This window comes from Oncorhynchus kisutch, linkage group LG13 (genome assembly GCF_002021735.2).
Source record: "Oncorhynchus kisutch isolate 150728-3 linkage group LG13, Okis_V2, whole genome shotgun sequence".
In the NCBI taxonomy this organism is placed as follows: domain Eukaryota; kingdom Metazoa; phylum Chordata; class Actinopteri; order Salmoniformes; family Salmonidae; genus Oncorhynchus; species Oncorhynchus kisutch.
Window position 1 is genome coordinate 1,189,626 of NC_034186.2, and position 27,035 is coordinate 1,216,660.

General features: G+C 44.9%; 1 protein-coding gene across 1 annotated transcript in view; it reads left to right on the forward strand.

The window, feature by feature from the left end:
• The window catches only part of oca2 (oculocutaneous albinism II), a 106,231-nt gene extending 79,708 nt beyond the window's left edge, over positions 1-26,523 (forward strand). Inside the window, exons 7-9 of the mRNA XM_031838020.1 lie at positions 2,977-3,070; positions 5,934-6,027; positions 24,193-26,523. Of these exons, the coding sequence (XP_031693880.1) occupies positions 2,977-3,070; positions 5,934-6,027; positions 24,193-24,280 (276 nt within the window). The 3' untranslated portion in view covers positions 24,281-26,523. The remainder of the gene's footprint in view (positions 1-2,976; positions 3,071-5,933; positions 6,028-24,192) is intronic.
• The last annotated feature ends 512 nt before the right edge of the window (positions 26,524-27,035 follow it).

Below are 27,035 nucleotides of genomic sequence, written 5' to 3' on the forward strand. Positions count from 1 at the left end.
GACCAGAGCCCTATGGCACCCCATTTCCTACATAGTGCACTACCTTAGACCAGAGCCCTATGGCACCCCATTCTCTAAAATAGTGCACTACTTTAGACCAGAGACTGCGCCTCATCTAATTCTCCGATGGTCAGTTCCATAGTAATGCTCCTCCATAGACCTGCTCCTCCATAGAACCTGGTCCTCCATAGGACTGCTCCTCCATAGACCTGCTCCTCCATAGAACCTGCTCCTCCATAGAACCTGGTCCTCCATAGAACCTGGTCCTCCATAGAACCTGGTCCTCCATAGTACTGCTCCTCCATAGTACTGCTCCTCCATAGTACTGCTCCTCCATAGTACTGCTCCTCCATAGTACTGCTCCTCCATAGTACTGCGCCTCCATAGAACCTGGTCCTCCATAGAACCTGCTCCTCCATAGAACCTGCTCCTCCATAGAACCTGCTCCTCCATAGGACCTGGTCCTCCATAGACCTGCTCCTCCATAGTACCTGCTCCTCCATAGAACCTGCTCCTCCATAGAACCTGCTCCTCCATAGTACTGCTCCTCCATAGTACCTGCTCCTCCATAGTACTGCTCCTCCATAGTACTGCTCCTCCATAGTACTGCTCCTCCATAGTACTGCTCCTCCATGGTACTGCTCCTCCATAGAAGCTGCTCCTCCGTAGTGCTGCTCCTCCATAGTACTGCTCCTCCATAGTACTGCTCCTCCATGGTACTGCTCCTCCATAGAAGCTGCTCCTCCGTAGTGCTGCTCCTCCATAGTACTGCTCCTCCATAGTACTGCTCCTCCATAGTACTGCTCCTCCATAGTACTGCTCCTCCATAGTGCTGCTCCTTCATGGTACTGCTCCTCCATAGAAGCTGCTCCTCCGTAGTGCTGCTCCTCCATAGTACTGCTCCTCCATAGTACTGCTCCTCCATGGTACTGCTCCTCCATAGAAGCTGCTCCTCCGTAGTGCTGCTCCTCCATGGTACTGCTCCTCCATAGTACTGCTCCTCCATGGTACTGCTCCTCCATAGAAGCTGCTCCTCCGTAGTGCTGCTCCTCCATAGTACTGCTCCTCCATAGAAGCTGCTCCTCCGTAGTGCTGCTCCTCCGTAGTGCTGCTCCTCCATAGTACTGCTCCTCCATGGTACTGCTCCTCCATGGTACTGCTCCTCCATAGAAGCTGCTCCTCCGTAGTGCTGCTCCTCCGTAGTGCTGCTCCTCCATGGTACTGCTCCTCCATAGAAGCTGCTCCTCCGTAGTGCTGCTCCTCCGTAGTGCTGCTCCTCCATGGTACTGCTCCTCCGTAGTACTGCTCCTCCGTAGTGCTGCTCCTCCGTAGTACTGCTCCTCCGTAGTGCTGCTCCTCCATGGTACTGCTCCTCCGTAGTACTGCTCCTCCGTAGTACTGCTCCTCCGTAGTGCTGCTCCTCCGTAGTACTGCTCCTCCGTAGTGCTGCTCCTCCATAGTACTGCTCCTCCATGGTACTGCTCCTCCATGGTACTGCTCCTCCATAGAAGCTGCTCCTCCGTAGTGCTGCTCCTCCATGGTGCTGCTCCTCCATAGTGCTGCTCCTCCATAGTGCTGCTCCTCCATAGAAGCTGCTCCTCCATAGAAGCTGCTCCTCCGTAGTACTGCTCCTCCATAGAAGCTGCTCCTCCGTAGTGCTGCTCCTCCATGGTGCTGCTCCTCCATAGTGCTGCTCCTCCATAGTGCTGCTCCTCCATAGAAGCTGCTCCTCCATGGTACTGCTCCTCCATAGAAGCTGCTCCTCCGTAGTGCTGCTCCTCCATGGTGCTGCTCCTCCATAGTGCTGCTCCTCCATAGTGCTGCTCCTCCATAGAAGCTGCTCCTCCGTAGTACTGCTCCTCCATAGTGCTGCTCCTCCATAGTACTGCTCCTCCATAGAAGCTGCTCCTCCATAGAAGCTGCTCCTCCGTAGTACTGCTCCTCCATAGTGCTGCTCCTCCATAGTGCTGCTCCTCCATAGAAGCTGCTCCTCCATAGAAGCTGCTCCTCCATAGTACTGCTCCTCCATAGTACTGCTCCTCCATAGTACTGCTCCTCCATAGTACTGCTCCTCCATAGTACTGCTCCTCCATAGTACTGCTCCTCCATAGTGCTGCTCCTCCATAGTACTGCTCCTCCATAGTACTGCTCCTCCATAGTACTGCTCCTCCATAGTACTGCTCCTCCATAGTACTGCTCCTCCATAGTACTGCTCCTCCATAGTACTGAGGGAAAAAACGATTGAATACATTTCAGAATAAGGCTGTAACGTCACAATATTTTGAAAAAGTCAAGGGGTCTAAATACTTTCCGAAGGGCTGTCAGTGATTAACGCCTAGAGCAGTCACCCACCCTCAACAATAATGTACAAAATGTAACAAAAAACACCCCCCAAAAAATGATGTCCAATATTTAGAGCCCTCTGCCATGTTAACCACTTACCATCAATATTTGCATAACCTTTGTGATTGGAGGATAGCAATGAGGGTTTTCAGATCAGGATCAACTACTCTGATCTCCTCCAGCTCATTAATAATATTCTTTTCATATTTTGAAGATGGAAAAAAAAAGGTAATTCTTTGGCAAATGACAGGATTGGCAAGGAGGGAAATGTTAGGTAAAAAGACCAGGCTAAAGCAGCCCAGCAGGCAGGTGTCCATCTTCATTTCTGTATTCAAATACAGCTCAAACTCACAGCACAAACTCCATTTGCCGTGTCACCAAGCATTTCAACCATAAGCAACAAGGATCTGCCATGCCTCTGGGCTGCACAACTTTCTGTGGGTATCTGCCAAGAAACACAACAACAAGGTTTAAACACATTCAAATACAAATTCCATGACCAGTCCTGCATGATTGGTTGTTTCTATGCTTCCTGACCTCCCTTTGTGTCTTTCTCCAGATCATGTGACCAACCAACTGCTGTATGATTGGTTGCTTCTATACTTCCTGACTTCCCTGTTTGTTTTTCTCCAGATCCCTGTCCTCATCAACCTGAGTCAAGATGCAGACGTCAACCTGCCTATCAAACCCCTTATCTTTGCACTGGCCATGGGAGCCTGTCTGGGAGGTGAGTTACAGACAGACAGTCGGACCGACAGACATATAGATGGACTGACCGACCGACAGACAGACGGAACCACTCATCTTTGCCCAATCAAAGCCAATCTGGGATCCAGATAGTGGAGTAGGTGTTTACATTCCTGAATTTGATGTGGAGATACTTGATATATGTGTATATATATATATATGTGTGTGTGGACACCTCTTCGAATTAGTAGATTCAGCTTTGCTGACAGTTGTATAAAATAGAGCAAACATCCATTCAATCTCCAAAGACAAACATTGGCAGCAGAATGGCCTTACTGAAGAGCTCAGTGAATTTCAACGTGGTACTGTCATGGAATGCCACCCTTTCAACAAGTCAGTTCGCTAAATCTCTGCCCTGCTAGAGCCGCCTCGGTAAACTATAACTGCTGTTATTGTGATGTGGAAATGTCTAGGAGCAACAACGGTGCAGCCGCGAAGTGGTAGGCCACACAAGCTCACAGAATGGGACCATCTGTCCTCAGTTGCAACACTCACTACGAGTTCCAAACTGCCTCTGGAAGCAACGTCAGCACAAGAACTGTTAGTCTGGAACTTCATAAAATGGGTTTCCATGGCCGAGCAGCCGCACACATACCTAAGATCACCATGTGCAATGTCAAGCGTTGGCTGGAGTGGTGTAAAGCTCGCCGCCATTGGACTCTGGAGCAGTGGAAATGCTTTCTATGGAGTGATGAATCACAATTCAACATCTGGCAGTCCGACAGACAAATCTGGGTTTGGCGTATGCCTGGACAACGTTACCTAACGGAATGCATAGTGCCCGCTGTAAAGTTTGGTGGAGGAGGAATAATGGTCTGTGGCTGTTTTTTCATGGTTCGGGCCACAGCACAGTAACTGAACGTTTGCTGGATCGGATCCCAGAGCTGACAAGGTAGAAATCTGTCATTCTGCCCCTGAGTGAGGCAGCTAACCCACTGTTTCCCGGGCGCAGAAGACGCATTCAGTTGTGCAACTGACTAGGTATCCCCCTTTCCCTTCACTACAATGACATTCTAGATAACATTCAAACTCAGTTTGAGGAAGGCCATTTCCCGTTTCAACATGACAATGCCCTCATGAACAAAGCAAGATTCATACAGAAATGGTTTGTCAAGATCGGTGTGCAAGAACTTGACTGGCATGCACAGAGCCCTGACCTCAACCCCATCAAACACCTTTGAGATTAATTAAAATGTTGACTATGAGCCTAATCACCCAACATCAGTCCCCGACCTCACTAATGCTCTTGTGGCTGAATAGATGCAATTCCCGTAACAATGTCCTAACATCTAGTGGAAAGTCTTCCCAGAATAGTGGAGGCTTTTTAGCAGTAAAGGTGGGGACCAAAACCATGTTAATGCCCATGATTTTGGAAAGAGATGTTGGACGAGCAGGTGTCCATACTTTTGGTCATGTTGTGTATGTAGAAGAATAACAGATGAACTGTCATCATACTCAGTTGAACTGTTGGCGATTAGTAGTTGCCCTCCAGTGGGTGGAGGACACTCAACCTTTCAGAATTGTAGTAGTGCTCAGATTCCCTGTCCGTTGTCTAATGGCAAATCTAATAGGATTGACCTACTGCGTGTAGTAGTGAGATTCTGCTGGGTCCCAGCCCATTCAGGTGTGGAAAGGAATGAAATTGCAGACCAGACAGGCAAACAGGCTTTAAAACGAGATATAACTGATATGTTCCACTGGGTAGAGGTGAGGAGCCATTTTGATGTGTGGCAGAAGAGACCCTCCAAAGAAAGGTCATTCTGTTTCTAGCTCCTGAGCAACTTTGCAGTATTTTTTTATTTTATTGTGTGTTATTTCTGATATTATTAGCCCAGAATTTTTCTTTGCGTTATTACATACATACGGAAGTAACTTTTGGATATCAGAGCGACGATAACTTACCAGCATTTCGACCAGAAATACGACTTTCCTGAATTGGATCCTTTGTTGGTACCCCCCAAGGCGATTTAAGTTATCCCACGGGCTGCTCCGAGACACCGCCGATGGTGAAGAGGTATTCGGAGTGGACTTTTAGTCCGACTCAGGAGGTGTGCACACCGTCCCCAGCTTCCGAGTATATTACTCGCTAACTTTCAGTCTCTGGACAATAAAGTAGACCAGCTCAGGGTGAGGATCTCCTTCCAGAGAGACATCAGGGACAGTAACATACTTACGAAATCATGGCTCTCTCCGAATATACTGTCCCCATCCATACAGCCAGCTGGGTTCTCAGTTCATTAGTCAAGTCTGTTTTTGATTATAGAAGAAGTGAGACTGTCACGTTCACAACTTTATAAATCTCATTTTAAAACTTGTGAGGTGACATGAGCACATAACCCGTATGACCACACGATTTAAAATAGTTAACTTAGGGTTAGCTTCACTTCCGGTGAAACTGGAGGGCAATTCAAATAAATAATCATAAACACTATGAATATTAAACATTTATGTACATCTGTGTCTTATATCGGCTGAAAGCTTCTTGTTAATTTGCACTGTCTGGTTTACACTAGCTATTACAGCGAAAACATGCCATGTGATTGAGGACGGCGCCCCACAAAATATTTTCCAACAGGTTTCATAAATTCACATATAATGATTAAATATTCACTTACTTTTTGAAAATCTTCCTCTGATTTGTCATCCAAAGGGGTCCAGCTATAACATGTCGTTTTGTTAGATAAAATCATTCTTTATGTCCCTTCAGTTGGCGCCATCAATTTGAGTAATCCACAGGAACAGAAAACAAGATTGTTGTTCACAGTAGAATAAACAATACGCCCGTTTGTCTACTATATCCATGTATTGAACATTTCACTGTTAACTCTTTGTTGTGTCCATAGGAAACGGAACGTTGATTGGTGCGTCGGCCAATGTGGTGTGTGCAGGCATCGCTGAACAACATGGCTACGGCTTCTCCTTCATGGAATTCTTCAGGTTGGTGCTCCTCTGTAAAACCACACACAGTAGTTTCTGTGATCATATTAAACACAAAAACTACGTTTTAAGTTTAAGTAGACAGGTCTGAAGTTGATAAAGGAAAATTAATATGAGCACCACAAAGCCTAATTTATCCTCTAACAAGGCTTTCTTTTTATGTAGATTGTCTCATTGATAGTTGATATAATTGATAGTAGATTGTCTCTGGGAGTTCGCTCGCTCTCTCTCTCTCTCAACCTCGCTCGCTCTCTCTCTCTCTCTCTCTCTCAACCTCGCTCGCTCTCTCTCTCTCTCTCTCTGGGAGTTTGTTTACTCAAAGCCAGTGGCATGTCGTTAGTACAGATTTTAAAAAGCAGCTGCCCTGGGGAATTCCTGCTTCTACCTGGATTATGTTGGAGAGGCTTCCATTAAAGAACACCCTCTGTGTTCTGTTAGACAGGTAACTCTTTATCCACATTATAGCAGGGGGTGTAAATAAATAACACATACAGTAGAAGTCAGAAGTTTACATACACTTATGTTGGAGTCATTAAAACTTGTTTTTCAACAACACCACAAAATTCTTGTTAACAAACTATATTTTTGGTCAAGTCGGTTAAGACATCTACTTCTACAAGTATTTTTTCCAAAAATGGATTACAGACAGATTATTTCACTTATAATTTACTGTATCACAATTCCAGTGGGTCAGAAGTTTACATACACTAAGTTGACTGTGCCTTTAAACAGCTTGGAAAATTCCAGAAAATTATGTCATGGCTTTAGAAGCTTCTGATAGGCTAATTGACCTCATTTGAGTCAATTGGAGCTGTACCTGAGGATGTATTTCAAGGCCTACCTTCAAACTCAGTGCCTCTTTGCTTGATATCATGGGAAAATCAAAAGCAATCAGTCAAGTCCTCAGAAAGAAAAATGTAGACCAAGTCTGGTTCATCCTTGGGAGCAATTTCCAAACGCCTGAAGGCACCACGTTGATCTGTACAAACAATAGTACGCAAGAATAAACACCATGGGACCACACAGACGTCATACCGCTCAGGAAGGAGACGCGTTCTGTCTCCAAGAGATGAACGTACTTTGGTGCGAAAAGTGCAAATCAATCCCAGAACAACAGGAAAGGACCTTATGAAGATGCTGGAGGAAACAGGTACAAAAGTATCTATATCCACAGTAAAACGAGTACTATATTGACATAACCTGAAAGGCCGCTCAGCAAGGAAGAAGCCACTGCTCCAAAAAGTGCCATAAAACTACTACTAGTTTTTTTTTTTTTACCTTTATTTAACCAGGCAAGTCAATGACGGCCTGGGAACAGTGGGTTAACTGCCTGTTCGGGGGCAGAACGACAGATTTTGTACCTTGTCAGCTCGGGGGTTTGAACTCACAACCTTCCGGTTACTAGTCCAACGCTCTAACCACTAGGCTACCCTGCCGCCCTATGGTTTGCAACTGCACATGGGGACAAATATCGTACTTTTTGGAGAAATGTCCTCTGGTCTGATGAAACAAAAATAGAACTGTTTGGCCATAATGACCATTGTTATGTTTTGAGGAAAAAGGGGGAGGCTTGCAAGCCGAAGAACACCATCCCAACTGTGAAGCACGGGAGTGGCAGCATCATGTTGTGCGGGTGCTTTGCTGTAGGAGGGACTGGTGCACTTCACAAAATAGAAGGTATCATGAGGAGGGGAAATTATGTGAATATATTGAAGCATAACCTCAAGACATCAGTCAAATCAAAATTATTTATATAGCCCTTGTTACATCAGCTGATATTTAAAAGTGCTGTACAGAAACCCAGCCTAAAACCTCAAACAGCAAGCAATGCAGGTGTAGAAGCACGGTGGCTAGAAAGGCCACTCCCTAGAAAGGCCAAAACCTAGGAAGAAACCTAGAGAGGAACCAGGCTATGAGGGGTGACCAGTCCTCTTCTGGTTGTGCCGGATGGAGATTATAACAGAACATGGTCAAATAATAATAATCACAGTAGTTGTCAAGGGTGCAACAGGTCAGCACCTCAGGAGTAAATGTCAGTTGGCTTTTCATAGCCGATCATTAAGAGTATCTCTACCACTCCTGCTGTCTCTAGAGAGTTGAAAACAGCAGGTCTGGGACAGGTAGCACGTCCGGTGAACAGGTCAGGGTTCCATAGCCTCAGGCAGAACAGTTGAAACTGGAGTAGCAGCACGGCCAGGTGGACTGGGGACAGCAAGGAGTCATCATTCCAGGTAGTCCTGAGGCATGGTCCTAGGGCTCAGGTCCTCCGAGAGAGAGAAAGACAGAGAGAAAGAGAGAATTAGAGAACGCGCACTTAGATTCACACAGGACACCGAATAGGACAGGAGAAGTACTCCAGATATAACAAACTGACCCCAGCCCCCCGACACATAAACTACTGCAGCATAAATACTGGAGGCTGAGACAGGAGGGGTCAGGAGACACTGTGGCCCCATCCGATGATACCCCCGGACAGGGCCAAACAGGAGGGATAAAACCCCACCCACTTTGCCAAAGCACAGCCCCCACACACCACTAGAGGGATATCTTCAACCACCAACTTACCATCCTGAGACAAGGCCGAGTATAGCCCACAAAGATCTCCACCACGGCACAACCAAAGGGGAGGCGCCACCCAGATGGGAAGATCACGTCAGTGACTCACTCAACCCACTCAAGTGACGCACCCCTCCTAGGGACGGCATGAAAGAGCAACGTCCCCATGTGCCAACGTCCCTATGATAATGTACATTTCATGCAGCATTATGACGACTCATTGTCACAATGGTAGGGATTAACTGAGCTGGTATTGGGTCAGGAAATACAGTAAAGTTTACACAATGATACAGACAGGAGAGAGACCACAGGAAATACAGTAGAGTTTACACAATGATACAGACAGGAGAGAGACCACAGGAAATACAGTAGAGTTTACACAATGATACAGACAGGAGAGAGACCACAGGAAATACAGTAGAGTTTACACAATGATACAGACAGGAGAGAGACCACAGGAAATACAGTAGAGTTTACACAATGATACAGACAGGAGAGAGACATCCCTCCTCTCCTCCTCCTGGCCGGGTCATTGCGTAAGCACTTTCTTCTGTGGCCTTTGTCCTGTCCTGCTGTGCATCCTGGGTAAAATAATATGGCTCAGCAGAAAGTGACGCACCTGTCTAAAGGTGACCTCGGCCTATAATGTTAAGAGAGTTTAGTCTCTTCCTGTCTCTAGGGATGACCTGTGTTTTTATGATGTGTCCTCTGACAGACCAGGTTAGGCACCATCCTGCATTATGCAGGAAATGAACTTGTACTGTATTCATGGTTTAAAAAGGCTTGTAATTTTCCACTTTTTTTTTAATTTAAATGACAGAATTGATTGGTCCTAACGAAAAATGTATCAACCCATACAAAATGTCCACTTTATATAACCCACGTAGTCATGCATATTTCACGATGCTGCACGATTCTGTTCCTGCTGTGAGAAAGTGGGCAAATGAAGATCCTATGCCTCGGTCGGTGTCTCAGCTGACATCTCTATTAATGTGTGGAACATTCCAGTCATGTTTTCTCAGAACCAATTTAAAGTTGGAATCAGTAGTTGTTACATCCATTTTTGGACTTATAAATTCATTATATACATATGTATATTTTTTTTAAACTACATTGTTTCTTGAAGAATGTAACTTATAAATTCATTATATACATATGTATATTTCTTTAAACTACATTGTTTCTTGAATAATGTAACTTATAAATGCCTCGTGATCTTATTTCAACTGCTGTACCCCATCAGAACCCAAAATAGGAGCTTGTTTTACTCCAATGTTTGTAAACAATGTAAATGTAAACAAACACTATTTAGCCTCAAAACATGCTTTAAAAAATGTTGAAACCTATCATCTTGATATCATGAACGGTCAGTGCTTGCAACCATAGGGTTATGAATTAGACAGTGGTAACATTTCTTCAGCCCCATCCCTCCGCACAGGCACAGGCATGGAAACACAGGCATGGAAACACAGGCATGAAAACACAGGCATGAAAACACAGGCACAGGCATGAAAACACAGGTATGGAAACACAGGCACAGGCATGAAAACGCAGCCATGAAAACACAGGCATGAAAACACAGGCACAGGCATGAAAACACAGGCATGAAAACACAGGCATGAAAACACAGGCATGAAAACACAGGCACAGGCATGAAAACACAGGCATGAAAACACAGGCATGAAAACACAGGCATGAAAACACAGGCACAGGCATGAAAACACAGGCATGAAAACACAGGCATGAAAACACAGGCATGAAAACACAGGCACAGGCATGAAAACACAGGCATGGTGACCGCTTTGTAAAGGTTTCAATTAAGGATTCTAGCTTTAATTGAATCCGTACATGATTGATGAACAATGTTTAGGGAACGTTATTGGAACGTTAGGGAACGTTATTGGAACAATCATGTCATAACGTCAACGCCATAACTTTGTGAGAGCATTGTGGGAATCTTCCCTGCTTGTTGTTATGGGCGTTTTTTTAAATAACGTCTCCATCAACGTTAGCAGAACGTTCCTGTACTGTTTTCTCAGATCCCCTTTTATTGCACATTATGTATGGACTTAAAAACGTTACTGGTACGTTGTGCCATTAACATTACCTGGAAACGTAATGACAACGTTTGGGGAATGTTCTGTGGTGACTGCTACAGATGTTAGGAGAACGTTCCAACCTTTAAATATAACTTAATGGGAATCTTAGCTAATGTTCTGGGAATGTTGGCAGTTTGCTGGGTAGTGACAGCTCGGTACCGTAGCTTGTCATTAGAATTGTAGACTTTTGTCTCTAACGGTGTGATCACATGAAACTCACAATGACGCTTCAATACCCATAACACAGGGGAGCTGTACTTAACATACTTAACATACTGACACAGGCTACTGACACAGGCTACTGACACAGGCTACTGACACAGGCTACTGACACAGGCTACTGACACAGGCTACTGACACAGGCTACTGACACAGGCTACTGACATGCTAAAACAGGCTACTGACACGGACTACTGACACGGGTTACTGACACGGGCTACTGACATACTGAAACAAATCAAATCAAATGTATTTATATAGCCCTTCGTACATCAGCTGATATCTCAAAGTGCTGTACAGAAACCCAGCCTAAAACCCCAAACAGCAAGCTCTACCTACCTACCTCTCTACCTACCTACCTACCTACCTACCTACCTACCTACCTACCTACCTACCTACCTACCTACCTACCTACCTACCTACCTACCTACCTATTTACCTCTCTACCTACCTACCTGCCTATCTATCTACCTACCTGTCTACCTACCTACCTCTCTACCTACCTACCTACCTACCTACCTACCTACCTATTTACCTCTCTACCTCTCTACCTACCTACCTGCCTATCTATCTACCTACCTACCTACCTCTCTACCTCTCTACCTCTCTACCTACCTCCCTGCCTATCTATCTACCTACCTACCTACCTACCTACCTCTCTACCTCTCTACCTACCTACCTACCTACCTATTTACCTCTCTACCTCTCTACCTACCTACCTGCCTATCTATCTACCTACCTCTCTACCTACCTCTCTATCTACCTACCTACCTACCTATTTACCTCTCTACCTACCTACCTACCTCTCTATCTACCTACCTACCTACCTCTCTATCTACCTACCTCTCTATCTACCTACCTCTCTACCTACCTACCTACCTACCTATTTACCTCTCTACCTCTCTACCTACAAATCAAATCAAATCAAATCAAATGTATTTATATAGCCCTTCGTACATCAGCTGATATCTCAAAGTGCTGTACAGAAACCCAGCCTAAAACCCCAAACAGCAAGCAATGCAGGTGTAGAAGCACGGTGGCTAGGAAAAACTCCCTAGAAAGGCCAATACCTAGGAAGAAACCTAGAGAGGAACCAGGCTATGTGGGGTGGCCAGTCCTCTTCTGGCTGTGCCGGGTGGAGATTATAACAGAACATGGCCAAGATGTTCAAATGTTCATAAATGACCAGCATGGTCGAATAATAATAAGGCAGAACAGTTGAAACTAGAGCAGCAGCACAGTCAGGTGGAAGTTGAAACTGGAGCAGCAGCATGGCCAGGTGGACTGGGGACAGCAAGGAGTCATCATGTCAGGTAGTCCTGGGGCATGGTCCTAGGGCTCAGGTCCTCCGAGAGAGAGAAAGAAAGAGAGAAGGAGAGAATTAGAGAATGCACACTTAGATTCACACAGGACACCGAATAGGACAGGAGAAGTACTCCAGATATAACAAACTGACCCCAGCCCCCCGACACATAAACTACTGCAGCATAAATACTTGGAGGCTGAGACAGGAGGGGTCAGGAGACACTGTGGCCCCATCCGAGGACACCCCCGGACAGGGCCAAACAGGAAGGATATAACCCCACCCACTTTGCCAAAGCACAGCCCCCACACCACTAGAGGGATATCTTCAACCACCAACTTACCATCCTGAGACAAGGCTGAGTATAGCCCACAAAGATCTCCGCCACGGCACAACCCAAGGGGGGGGGGCGCCAACCCAGACAGGATGACCACAACAGTGAATCAACCCACTCAGGTGACGCACCCCCTCCAGGGACGGCATGAGAGAGCCCCAGCAAGCCAGTGACTCAGCCCCTGTAATAGGGTTAGAGGCAGAGAATCCCAGTGGAAAGAGGGGAACCGGCCAGGCAGAGACAGCAAGGGCGGTTCGTTGCTCCAGAGCCTTTCCGTTCACCTTCCCACTCCTGGGCCAGACTACACTCAATCATATGACCCACTGAAGAGATGAGTCTTCAGTAAAGACTTAAAGGTTGAGACCGAGTTTGCGTCTCTGACATGGGTAGGCAGACCGTTCCATAAAAATGGAGCTCTATAGGAGAAAGCCCTGCCTCCAGCTGTTTGCTTAGAAATTCTAGGGACAATTAGGAGGCCTGCGTCTTGTGACCGTGGCGTACGTGTAGGTATGTACGGCAGGACCAAATCAGAGAGATAGGTAGGAGCAAGCCCATGTAATGCTTTGTAGGTTAGCAGTAAAACCTTGAAATCAGCCCTTGCTTTGACAGGAAGCCAGTGTAGAGGCTTGCACTGGAGTAATATGATCAAATTTTTTGGTTCTAGTCAGGATTCTAGCAGCCGTATTTAGCACTAACTGAAGTTTATTTAGTGCTTTATCCGGGTAGTCGGAAAATAGAGCATTGCAGTAGTCTAACCTAGAAGTGACAAAAGCATGGATGAATTTTTCTGCATCATTTTTGGACAGAAAGTTTCTGATTTTTGCAATGTTACGTAGATGGAAAAAAGCTGTCCTTGAAATGGTCTTGATATGTTCTTCAAAAGAGAGATCAGGGTCCAGAGTAACGCCGAGGTCCTTCACAGTTTTATTTGAGACGACTGTACAACCATTAAGATTAATTGTCAGATTCAACAGAAGATCTCTTTGTTTCTTGGGACCTAGAACAAGCATCTCTGTTTTGTCCGAGTTTAATAGTAGAAAGTTTGCAGGCTACTGACACGGACTACTGACATACTGAAACAGGCTACTGACACGGGCTACTGACATACTGAAACAGGCTACTGACACGGACTGCTGACACAGGCTACTGACACAGGCTACTGACACGGGCTACTGACACGGGCTACTGACATACTGAAACAGGCTACTGACACGGACTACTGACACGGGCTACTGACATACTGAAACAGGCTACTGACACGGACTACTGACATACTGAAACAGGCTACTGACACGGGCTACTGACATACTGAAACAGGCTACTGACACGGGCTACTGACACGGACTACTGACACGGGCTACTGACACGGGCTACTGACACGGGCTACTGACACGGACTACAGACACGGACTACTGACACGGGCTACTGACACGGACTACTGACACATGCTACTGACACGGGCTACCGACACGGGCTACTGACACAGGCTACTGACACGGACTACTGACACGGACTACTGACACGGACTACTGACACGGGCTACTGACACGGGCTACTGATACGGGGTACTGACATGGGCTACTGACACGGACTACTGACATGGACTACTGACATGGACTACTGACACGGACTACTGACACGGGCTACTGACATACTGAAACAGGCTACTGACACGGACTACTGACACAGGCTACTGACACGGGCTACCGACACGGGCTACTGACACAGGCTACTGACACGGACTACTGACACGGGCTACTGACTCAGGCTACTGACATACTGAAACGGGCTACTGACACGGGCTACTGACACGGGCTACTGACACGGACTACTGACACAGGCTACTGACACGGGCTACTGACACGGACTACTGACATAGTATAACGTTGACAGCTGTGTTTAGTTGTAATGTCATCAGAAAGTGTAACAGACAGACAGACGGACAGGACAGGACAGGACAGGACAGGAGAGCAGTGCTGTGGGTCCTGAGTTTGATTGAACAGACCATTCATATAGTGCATGGGAATTAATATTGACCCAGTTTCTCCTTCATTGTATTCATAGCTACGGTGTTAAGTAGCGTTGTGTTAGTGTTGCATCATGGCTTGGATCCCTGCTCTGTCTCACTGGCGTAATAAGAGTCCATGTAATTACATGTGGCCCACCTGGGCAAGCTGACCAGACTGGCACTGCAGACTGGCTATGGGATAGTTCTATGGCACAGGTCCATCTGGATCAGGTTCCTACACAGGTGTATTCCGAACTGAAACACAGAGATCTTGCTTTGAGCAATACGGGTGTTTGGAGAGCTCTCTTGTTGTAAGCCCCCCCCCCTCTCTCACTCTCCCATTTGCACGCTCTCTGTCTATCTGTCTCTGTCTCTCTCTCGGTCTCTCTCTCTCTCTGTCTCTCTCTCTCTCTCCGTCTCTCTCTCTCTCTCTCTGTCTCTCTCTCTCTCTCTCTCTCTCTCTGTCTCTGCCTCTCTCTGTCTCTGTCTCTGTCTCTGTCTCTGTCTCTGTCTCTCTCTCTCTCTCTCTCTCTGTCTCTCTCTCTGTCTCTCTCTGTCTCTCTCTGTCTCTCTGTCTCTCTACCGCTCTCTCTCTCTGTCTGCCTCTCTCTGTCTGCCTCTCTCTGTCTCTCTCTGTCTCTCTCTCTCTCTCTCTCGGTCTCTCTCTCTCTCCCTCTACCCCGCTCTCTCTCTCTGTCTCTCTCTCTTGTCTCTTTTTTGGCATCGGAAACATGTTTACATTGCCAAAGCAAGTGAAATAGACAAACAAAAGTTAAATAAACAAGGGAAATAGAAATTAACGGTAAACATTACACCCACAAACGTTTGAAGAGAATATAGACATTTCAAAGATGTGTTAAATAGTCGAAGTATGAAAGAGAAAATAAATAAACAGATTAGTATACACTATCTATACAGTATGTGACTAGTATACACTATCTATACAGTATGTGACTAGTATACACTATCTATACAGTATGTGATTAGTATACACTATCTATACAGTATGTGATTAGTATACACTATCTATACAGTATGTGATTAGTATACACTATCTATACAGTATGTGATTAGTATACACTATCTATACAGTATGTGATTAGTATACACTATCTATACAGTATGTGACTAGTATACACTATCTATACAGTATGTGATTAGTATACACTATCTATACAGTATGTGATTAGTATACACTATCTATACAGTATGTGATTAGTATACACTATCTATACAGTATGTGACTAGTATACACCATCTATACAGTATGTGACTAGTATACACTATCTATACAGTATGTGACTAGTATACACTATCTATACAGTATGTGATTAGTATACACTATCTATACAGTATGTGATTAGTATACACTATCTATACAGTATGTGACTAGTATACACTATCTATACAGTATGTGACTAGTATACACTATCTATACAGTATGTGACTAGTATACACTATCTATACAGTATGTGACTAGTATACACTATCTATACAGTATGTGATTAGTATACACTATCTATACAGTATGTGACTAGTATACACTATCTATACAGTATGTGATTAGTATACACTATCTATACAGTATGTGATTAGTATACACCATCTATACAGTATGTGATTAGTATACACTATCTATACAGTATGTGATTAGTATACACTATCTATACAGTATGTGATTAGTATACACTATCTATACAGTATGTGATTAGTATACACTATCTATACAGTATGTGACTAGTATACACTATCTATACAGTATGTGACTAGTATACACTATCTATACAGTATGTGATTAGTATACACTATCTATACAGTATGTGACTAGTATACACTATCTATACAGTATGTGATTAGTATACACCATCTATACAGTATGTGACTAGTATACACTATCTATACAGTATGTGATTAGTATACACCATCTATACAGTATGTGACTAGTATACACCATCTATACAGTATGTGATTAGTATACACTATCTATACAGTATGTGACTAGTATACACGATCTATACAGTATGTGATTAGTATACACTATCTATACAGTATGTGATTAGTATACACTATCTATACAGTATGTGATTAGTATACACTATCTATACAGTATGTGACTAGTATACACTATCTATACAGTATGTGATTAGTATACACTATCTATACAGTATGTGATTAGTATACACTATCTATACAGTATGTGATTAGTATACACTATCTATACAGTATGTGATTAGTATACACCATCTATACAGTATGTGATTAGTATACACCATCTATACAGTATGTGGATTCGGCTATTTCAGCCAAACCCAGGTGTATACAATCTCCATAGACAAACATTGGCAGTAGAATGGCCTTCCTTTAGAGCCCAGTAGAATGGCCTTCCTTTAGAGCTCAGTAGAATGGCCTTCCTTTAGAGCTCAGTAGAATGGCCTTCTTTTAGAGCTCAGTAGAATGGCTTTCCTTTAGAGCTCAGTAGAATGGCCTTCCTTTAGAAACCAGTAGAATGACCTTCCTTTAGAGCTCAGTAGAATAACCTTCCTTTAGAGCTCAGTAGAATGGCCTTCCTTTAGAGCTCAGTAGAATGACCTTCCTTTAGAGCTCAGTAGAATGGCCTTCCTTTAGAGCTCAGTAGAATGGCCTTCCTTTAGAGCTCAGTAGAATGGCCTTCCTTTAGAGCTCAGTAGAATAGCCTTCCTTTAGAGCTCAGTAGAATGGCCTTCCTTTAGAGCTCAGTAGAATGGCCTTCCTTTAGAGCTCAGTAGAATGGCCTTCCTTTAGAGCTCAGTAGAATGGCCTTCCTTTAGAGCTCAGTAGAATGGCCTTCCTTTAGAGCTCAGTAGAATGACCTTCCTTTAGAGCTCAGTAGAATGGCCTTCCTTTAGAGCTCAGTAGAATGGCCTTCTAGGAGCAACAAAGGCTCAGCCGCGAAGTGGTAGGCCATACAAGCTCACAGAACAGGACCACTGAGTGATGAAGCGTGTAGCGTGTAAAAAAGGGCCTCTTAGTTTCAGTGAAGTGAAATCTTAACACTACAGCATACAATGACATTCTAGACGATTCTGTGCTTCCAACTTTGTGGCAACAGTTTGGGGAAGGCCCTTTCCTGTTTCAGAATGACAATGCCCCCGTGCACAAAGCAAGGTCCATACAGAAATGGTTTGTCGAGATCAGTATGGAAGAACTTGAATGGCCTTCACAGAAACTTGACCTCGACCCCATCAAACACCATTGTAATGAATTGGAACGCTGACTACGAGCCAGGCCTAATCGCCCAACATCAGTGGCCAAACTCACCTTGTGACTAAATGGAAACAAGTCCCCGCAGCAATGTTTGAATATCTAATGGAAAGCCTTCCCAGAAGAGTGGAGGCTGTTATAGCAGCAATGTTCCAACATCTAGTGGAAAGCCTTCCCAGAAGAGTGGAGGCTGTTATAGCAGCAATGTTCCAACATCTAGTGGAAAGCCTTCCCAGAAGAGTGGAGGCTGTTATAGCAGCAATGTTCCAACATCTAGTGGAAAGCCTTCCCAGAAGAGTGGAGGCTGTTATAGCAGCAATGTTCCAACATCTAGTGGAAAGCCTTCCCAGAAGAGTGGAGGCTGTTATAGCAGCAATGTTCCAACATCTAGTGGAACGCATCCCAGAAGAGTGGAGGCTGTTATAGCAGCAATGTTCCAACATCTAGTGGAAAGCCCTTCCCAGAAGAGTGGAGGCTGTAATAGCAGCAATGTTCCAACATCTAGTGGAACGCATCCCAGAAGAGTGGAGGCTGTTATAGCAGCAATGTTCCAACATCTAGTGAAAAGCCTTCCCAGAAGAGCGGAGGCTGTTATAGCAGCAATGTTCCAACATCTAGGGGAAAGCCTTCCCAGAAGAGTGGAGGCTGTTATAGCAGCAATGTTCCAACATCTAGTGGAAAGCCTTCCCAGAAGAGTGGAGGCTGTTATAGCAGCAATGTTCCAACATCTAGTGGAAAGCCTTCCCAGAAGAGTGGAGGCTGTTATAGCAGCAATGTTCCAACATCAAGTGGAAAGCCTTCCCAGAAGAGTGGAGGCTGTTGTGACAGCAAAGGTAGGGGGACCAACTCCATATTAATAACCATGATTTCAGAATGAGATGTTCGTCGAGCAGGTTTCCACATTTTGGTCACGCAGTGTAGGTTGTTTTTAGAATGTTGTTTGTTCTTCACTGGTTGCCCTTTTCGTGTGGCAACAGGTAACAAATATTGCTGCTGTGGTGGCTCAGTCTGGCCCACCAAGCCACCATGTGTCCATAGGACCTTCAAACTGACCTCTGGACCTCCAATTCCACTGCTGTGTGATTCCCCTCTAATCAGCGACTGGTTTAGACCTGGGACACCAGGTGGGTGATTCCCCTCTAATCAGGGCCTGGTTTAGACCTGGGACACCAGGTGGGTGATTCCCTCTAATCAGGGCCTGGTTTAGACCTGGGACACCAGGTGGGTGATTCCCCTCTAATCAGGGACTGATTTAGACCTGGGACACCAGGTGGGTGATTTCCCTCTAATCAGGGACTGATTTAGACCTGGGACACCAGGTGGGTGATTCCCGTCTAATCAGGGCCTGATTTAGACCTGGGACACCAGGTGGGTGATTCCCCTCTAATCAGGGACTGATTTAGACCTGGGACACCAGGTGGGTGATTTCCCTCTAATCAGGGCCTGATTTAGACCTGGGACACCAGGTGGGTGATTCCCCTCTAATCAGGGACTGATTAATACCTGTGACACCAGGTGGGTGATTCCCCTCTAATCAGGGACTGATTTAGACCTGGGACACCAGGTGGGTGATTCCCCTCTAATCAGGTACTGATTTAGACCTGGGACACCAGGTGGGTGATTCCCCTCTAATCAGGTACTGATTTAGACCTGGGACACCAGGTGGGTGATTCCCTTCTAAACAAGCACTGATTTAGAACTGTTGAATAGCCCTGGTGTAGACTAACCCTAACTCTTACAGTAGACCTGGTAGGGTCAGAGTTGAATACCCCTGGTGTAGACTAACCCTAACTCTTACAGTAGACCTGGTAGGGTCAGAGTTGAATACCCCTGGTGTAGACTAACCCTAACTCTTACAGTAGACCTGGTAGGGTCAGAGTTGAATAGCCCTGGTGTAGACTAACCAGTAGACCTGGTAGGGTCAGAGTTGAATACCCCTGGTCTAGACTAACCTTAACTCTTACAGTAGACCTGGTAGGGTCAGAGTTGAATACCCCTGGTGTAGACTAACCCTAACTCTTACAGTAGACCTGGTAGGGTCAGAGTTGAATACCCCTGGTGTAGACTAACCAGTAGACCTGGTAGGGTCAGAGTTGAATAACCCTGGTGTAGACTAACCCTAACTCTTACAGTAGACCTGGTAGGGTCCGAGTTGAATAGCCCTGGTGTAGACTAACCCTAACTCTTACAGTAGACCTAGTAGGGTAATTCATTCTGCCACTATGTACTGTCATTCTCTTACATATTTATCAGTAACAAGTAGAGGTCGACCGATTAATCGGAATGGCCGATTAATTAGGGCCGATTTCAAGTTTCCATAACAATCGGAAATCTGTATTTTTGGGTGCCAATTTGCAATTTATTTAACTAGGCAAGTCAGTTAAGAACACATTCTTATTTTCAATGACGGCCTAGGAACGGTGGGTTAACTGCCTCGTTCAGGGGCAGAACAACAGATTTTTACCTTGTCAGCTCGGGGTATCTATTCTTGCAACCTTACAGTTAACTAGTCCAAAGCAATAACGACCTGCCTCTCTCGTTGCACTCCACGAAGAGCCTGCCTGTTACGCGAATGCAGTAAGCCAAGGTAAGTTGCTAGCTAGCATTAAACTTATCTTATAAAAAACAATCAATCATAAACACTAGTTAACTACACATGGTTGAAGATATTATCTAGCGTGTCCTGCGTTGCATATAATCTGACTGAGAGGTGGTAGGTAGAAGCAGGGGCGTGAACATTCATTTAAACAGCACTTTCGTGCGTTTTGCCAGCAGCTCTTCGTTGTGCGTCGAGCATTGCGCTGTTTATGACTTCAAGCCTATCAACTCCCGAGATGAGGCTGGTGTAACCGAAGTGAAATGGCTAGCTAGTTAGCGTGCGCTAATAGCGTCTCAAACGTCACTCGCTCTGAGCCTTCTAGTAGTTGTTCCCCTTGCTCTGCATGGGTAACGCTGCTTCGATGGTGGCTGTTGTCGTTGTGTTGCTGGTTCGAGCCCAGGGGGGAGCGAGGAGAGGGACGGAAACTATACTGTTACACTGGCAATACTAAAGTGCCTATAAGAACATCCAACAGTCAAAGGTTAATGAAATACAAATGGTATAGAGGGAAATAGTCCTATAATTCCTATAATAACTACAACCTAAAAGTTGTTACCTGGGAATATTGATGACTCATGTTGAGTCATATTGATGACTCATGTTCTGAGCAAGGAACTGAAACGTTAGCTTTCTTACATAGCACATATTGCACTTTTACTTGCTTCTCCAACACTTTGTTTTTGCATTATTTAAACCAAATTGAACATGTTTCATTATTTACTTGAGGCTAAATTGATTTTATTGATCTATTATATTAAGTTAAAATAAGTGTTCATTCAGTATTGTTGTAATTGTCATTATTACAAATAAAAGAATATAAAAAAATTGGCAGATTAATCGGTATCCTCATATGTATATACCGTACTCTATATCATCTACTGCATCTTTATGTAATACATGTATCACTAGCCACTTTAAACTATGCCACTTTGTTTACATACCCTACATTACTCATCTCATATATATATACTGGACTCTATACCATCTACTGCATCTTGCCATCTTTATGTAATACATGTATCACTAGCCACTTTAAACAATACCACTTTTATGTTTACATACCCTTCATTACTCATCTCATATGTATATACTGTACTCAATACCATCTATTGCATCTTGCCTATGCCGCTCTGTACCATCACTCATTCATATATCTTTATGTACATATTCTTTATCCCTTTACACTTGTGTGTATAAGGTAGTTGTTGTGGAATTGTTAGGTTAGATTACTTGTTGGTTATTACTGCATTGTCGGAACTGGAAGCACAAGCATTTAATCTACTAACCATTTGTATGTGAAAAATAAAATTTGATTTGATTTGAGGTCTTGGTCACATCGGCTACGGAGAGTGTTATCACGCAGTCGTCCAGAACAGCTGGTGCTCTCATGCATGCTTCAGTGTTGCTTGCCTCAAATCGAGCATAAAAGGCATTTAGCTCGTCTGGTAGGCTCGCGTCACTGGGCAGCTCGCGTCTGGGTTTCCCTTTGTGTCAGTAATAGTTTTCAAACCCTGCCACATCCGACGAGTGTCAGAGCCGGTATAGTAGGATTCAATCTTAGTTCTGTATTGACACTTTGCCTGTTTGATGGTTCGTCTGAGGGCATAGCAGGATTTCTCATAAGCTTCCGGATTAGTGTCCCGCTCCTTGAAAGCAGCAACTCTAGCCTTTTGCTCGATGCGGATGTTGCCAGTAATCCATGGCTTCTGGTTGGGATATGTGTGTACGGTCACTGTGGGGACGACGTCATCAATGTACTTATTGATGAAGCCGATGACTGAGGTGTTATACTCATCAATGCCATCGCGGAACATATTCCAGTCTGTACAAAACAGTCCTGTAGCTTAGCATCCGCGTCATCTGACCACTCCCATATTGAGCGAGTCACTGATACTTCCTGCTTTAGTTTTTGCTTGTACGCAGGAATCAGCAGGATAGAATTATGGGCAGATTTGCCAAATGGAGGGCAAGGAAGAGCTTTGTGCATCTCTGTGTGTGGGGAAAAAAAGGCGGTCTCGAGTATTTTTTTTTTGTGACATGCTAGTAGAAATGAGTGTTTTCTTGATTACATATGGCCTTATACAGCTGGTTGAGTGTGGTCTTAGTGCCAGCATCAGTTTGTGATGGTAAATAGACAGCTACGAATAATATAGATCAGAACTCTCTTAGTTGATTCCGTGGTCTACAGCTTATCATAAGGTACTCTGTACCTCGAGACTTCTTCTTCTTTAATATTAGACATCGCGCTGTTATTGACAAATAGACACACACCCTCGTCTTACCAGACACAGCTTCTCTGTCCTGCCTGTTCTATATTATCTGTGTTGTCAGGGAAACATAAAATATTACAGTTTTTTAATGTCCCGTTGGTAGTATAGTCTTGATCGTAGGTCGTCCATTTTATTTTCCAATGTTCCACGTCGGCCAATAGAACGAATGGCAGTGGAAGTTTACTCACTCGCCTACGAATTCTCTGGCAGCCCGACCCCCCCTTTTCTTTATGCAAATGACTGGGATATGGGCCAATCCCAAGAAAGCAGTATATCACGTCTAGTATATAGTATATCCTTCACGTCAGACTCATTAAAGAAGAACTATTCTTCCAGTTCGAGTTGAGTATTCGCTGTTTTGATGCGCAGAAGTTATTTTCGGTCATAACAGACGGTAGCAGCAACATTATGTACAAAATAAGAAAAAAATAAGTTACAAACAACCCCAAAAAACTAACAAAAAAGCAGAGTTGGTTAGGAGCATCAGCAGTCCCCTCTGGCGCATCAGAACCCGGACTTGAACCCGATCTAACATCTTTGCCGATGACCTGAAAATAGCATCCAACCATGTCAGAGCTTGAGAGGATCTGCAGAGAAGAATGGGAGAAAGTCCCCAAATGCAAGTTTGTAGCGTCATACCGAAGAAGACTCAGGGATGTAATCGCTGCCAAAGATGCTTCAACAAAGTACTGAGTAAAGGGTCTGAATACTTACCTAAATATAATATTTCATGATTTTGTTTTTGTATACATTTCTAAAAACCTGTTTTTGCTTTGTCATTATGGGGTACTGTGTGTAGACTGAGGCAAAACTTTTTTATACCAATTTTAGAAATAAGGCTGTAACGTAACAACATATTGAAAGAGTGAAGGGGTATAAATATAAATATTTTGTCTTGCCCACTCACCCTCTGAATGACACAATCCATGTCTCAAGGCTTAAAAACCCTTCTTTAACCTGTCTCCTCCCCTTCATCTACAATGATTCAAATGGATTTAACAAGTGGCTTCAATAAGGGATCACAGCTTTCGTCTGGATTCACCTGGTCATAATGTTTTGTCCACTCAGTGTATTTGGCAGTAACCGTGTAAGGCTCTGGTGCTACAATCAGAATTCACAATAAAGACTCAGAATGGTGTTACACTCTATACATTCACAGCAAAGACCTACAATCAGAATTCACAAAGACCCAGAATTGTGCTACAATCAATCGATTCACAATAAAGAACCAGAATTGTATTACACTCTACAAATTCACAATAAAGACTCAGAATGGTGCTACAATCAGAATTCACAATAAAGACTCAGAATGGTGCTGCACTCTATAAAGTCTAGATATTGGGATTGCTGATATCAGTTCAAAGACGGGTCTACAGTACCTTCAATGAATGTGATATGTGTTTGATAAAGTACTGACTGCTAGTCACTCTTGATAAGGTCTGCTAGTCACTCTTGATAAGGTCTGTGCTCGTCGTTGTTTTGTCATTCATGGTACAGTATGTTGACAATGTGTTGTTGTGTTTTTTGTTGTTTCCAGGCTAGGCTTCCCCATGATGCTAATGACCTGTACCATAGGGATGTGCTACCTGCTGGCCACAATCATCGGACTGGGCTGGACCCTCTAACCTGCTCCTCACTGCACTACCAAAGAGAGACTGTTTGAGTGAATGTGTTTAGATACAGAGAGTTTCAAAGTGTTGGACGCAGCTCAAAAGCCACATGGAGATCAATCGTTCCTTCACAGGTTCAAAGTTGCAGCTCATTTGGAAAGTGATGGACATCATCTCGAGTACCTAGTCACATTGCAGTTATAATATGCAGTAGTTAGCCTACAACAGCAGTACAACAACAGCGATGTGTTGCAACATGAGGAAAACAAGCTAAACCAAGTGAATGGATTATAATCTACACTACATGGCCTCAGTCTGTAGATCTCTCCATGGTGCTCTTCGGTCTACAGCCCTCTCTTATCTCTCCATGGTGCTCTTCGGTCTACAGCCCTCTCTTATCTCTCCATGGTGCTCTTCCGTCTATAGCCCTCTCTTATCTCTCCATGGTGCTCTTCCGTCTATAGCCCTCTCTTATCTCTCCATGGTGTTCTTCATTCTACAGCCCTCTCTTATCTCTCCATGATGCTCTTCATTCTACAGCCCTCTCTTATCTCTCCATGGTGCTCTTCATTCTACAGCCCTCTCTTATCTCTCCATGGTGCTCTTCATTCTACAGCCCTCTCTTATCTCTCCATGGTGCTCTTCATTCTACAGCCCTCTCTTATCTCTCCATGGTGCTCTTCCGTCTATAGCCCTCTCTTATCTCTCCATGGTGCTCTTCAGTCTACAGCCCTCTCTTATCTCTCCATGGTGCTCTTCCGTCTATAGCCCTCTCTTATCTCTCCATGGTGCTCTTCATTCTACAGCCCTCTCTTATCTCTCCATGGTGCTCTTCATTCTACAGCCCTCTCTTATCTCTCCATGGTGCTCTTCAGTCTACAGCCCTCTCTTATTTCTCCATGGTGCTCTTCAGTCTACAGCCCTCTCTTATCTCTCCATGGTGCTCTTCAGTCTACAGCCCTCTCTTATCTCTCCAATGTGCTCTTCAGTCTATGGTGCTCTTCATTCTACAGCCCTCTCTTATCTCTCCATGGTGCTCTTCAGTCTACAGTGCTCATTACACTGAGAGTAATCAGAGGAGCAAGGCCTGAGTCTGCATGGCTCCCCATGGTGCTCTTTAGATCAGCAGGGCTCTCCATGGTGCTCTTTAGATCCACAGGGCTCTCCATGGTGCTCTTTAGATCAGCAGGGCTCTCCATGGTGCTCTTTAGATCATCAGGGCTCTCCATGGTGCTCTTTAGATCCACAGGGCTCTCCATGGTGCTCTTTAGATCCACAGGGCTCTCCATGGTGCTCTTTAGATCAGCAGGGCTCTCCATGGTGCTCTTTAGATCCACAGGGCTCTCCATGGTGCTCTTTAGATCCACAGGGCTCTCCATGGTGCTCTTTAGATCCACAGGGCTCTCCATGGTGCTCTTTAGATCCACAGGGCTCTCCATGGTGCTCTTTAGATCAGCAGGGCTCTCCATGGTGCTCTTTAGATCCACAGGGCTCTCCATGGTGCTCTTTAGATCCACAGGGCTCTCCATGGTGCTCTTTAGATCCACAGGGCTCTCCATGGTGCTCTTTAGATCCACAGGGCTCTCCATGGTGCTCTTTAGATCCACAGGGCTCTCCATGGTGCTCTTTAGATCCACAGGGCTCTCCATGGTGCTCTTTAGATCCACAGGGCTCTCCATGGTGCTCTTTAGATCCACAGGGCTCTCCATGGTGCTCTTTAGATCCACAGGGCTCTCCATGGTGCTCTTTAGATCCACAGGGCTCTCCATGGTGCTCTTTAGATCCACAGGGCTCTCCATGGTGCTCTTTAGATCCACAGGGCTCTCCATGGTGCTCTTTAGATCCACAGGGCTCTCCATGGTGCTCTTTAGATCCACAGGGCTCTCCATGGTGCTCTTTAGATCCACAGGGCTCTCCATGGTGCTCTTTAGATCCACAGGGCTCTCCATGGTGCTCTTTAGATCCACAGGGCTCTCCATGGTGCTCTTTAGATCCACAGGGCTCTCCATGGTGCTCTTTAGATCCACAGGGCTCTCCATGGTGCTCTTTAGATCCACAGGGCTCTCCATGGTGCTCTTTAGATCCACAGGGCTCTCCATGGTGCTTCTGCTTATATGGGTATATTATTAAAATATTTAGATTTTTCATGTAATTTCTTTGGTACTCAAAAATCTGAATCCTAGCTCAGCAAGATTATATGGATTCATCATCATGCCCCTGATACCCAATAAAAGGGATGTTTCTGTGGCCTATTAAAAGGTTGTGTGTAGTTGCCTGACTTTGGGCTGGATTCAATTAGATTGACATCCGCATAGCTGCTACTGCATCATCCCTCCAGCCCGGAGCAACCCCGTTACTAAGAAACACTGCTACTGCATCATCCCTCCAGCCCGGAGCAGCCCTGTTACTAAGAAACACTGCTACTGTATCATCCCTCCAGCCCGGAGCAGCCCTGTTACTAAGAAACACTGCTACTGTATCATCCCTCCAGCCCGGAGCAGCCCTGTTACTAAGAAACACTGCTACTGTATCATCCCTCCAGCCCGGAGCAGCCCTGTTACTGAGAAACACTGCTACTGTATCATCCCTCCAGCCCGGAGCAGCCCTGTTACTAAGAAACACTGCTACTGTATCATCCCTCCAGCCCGGAGCAGCCCCGTTACTAAGAAACACTGCTACTGTATCATCCCTCCAGCCCGGAGCAGCCCTGTTACTGAGAAACACTGCTACTGTATCATCCCTCCAGCCCGGAGCAGCCCTGTTACTGAGA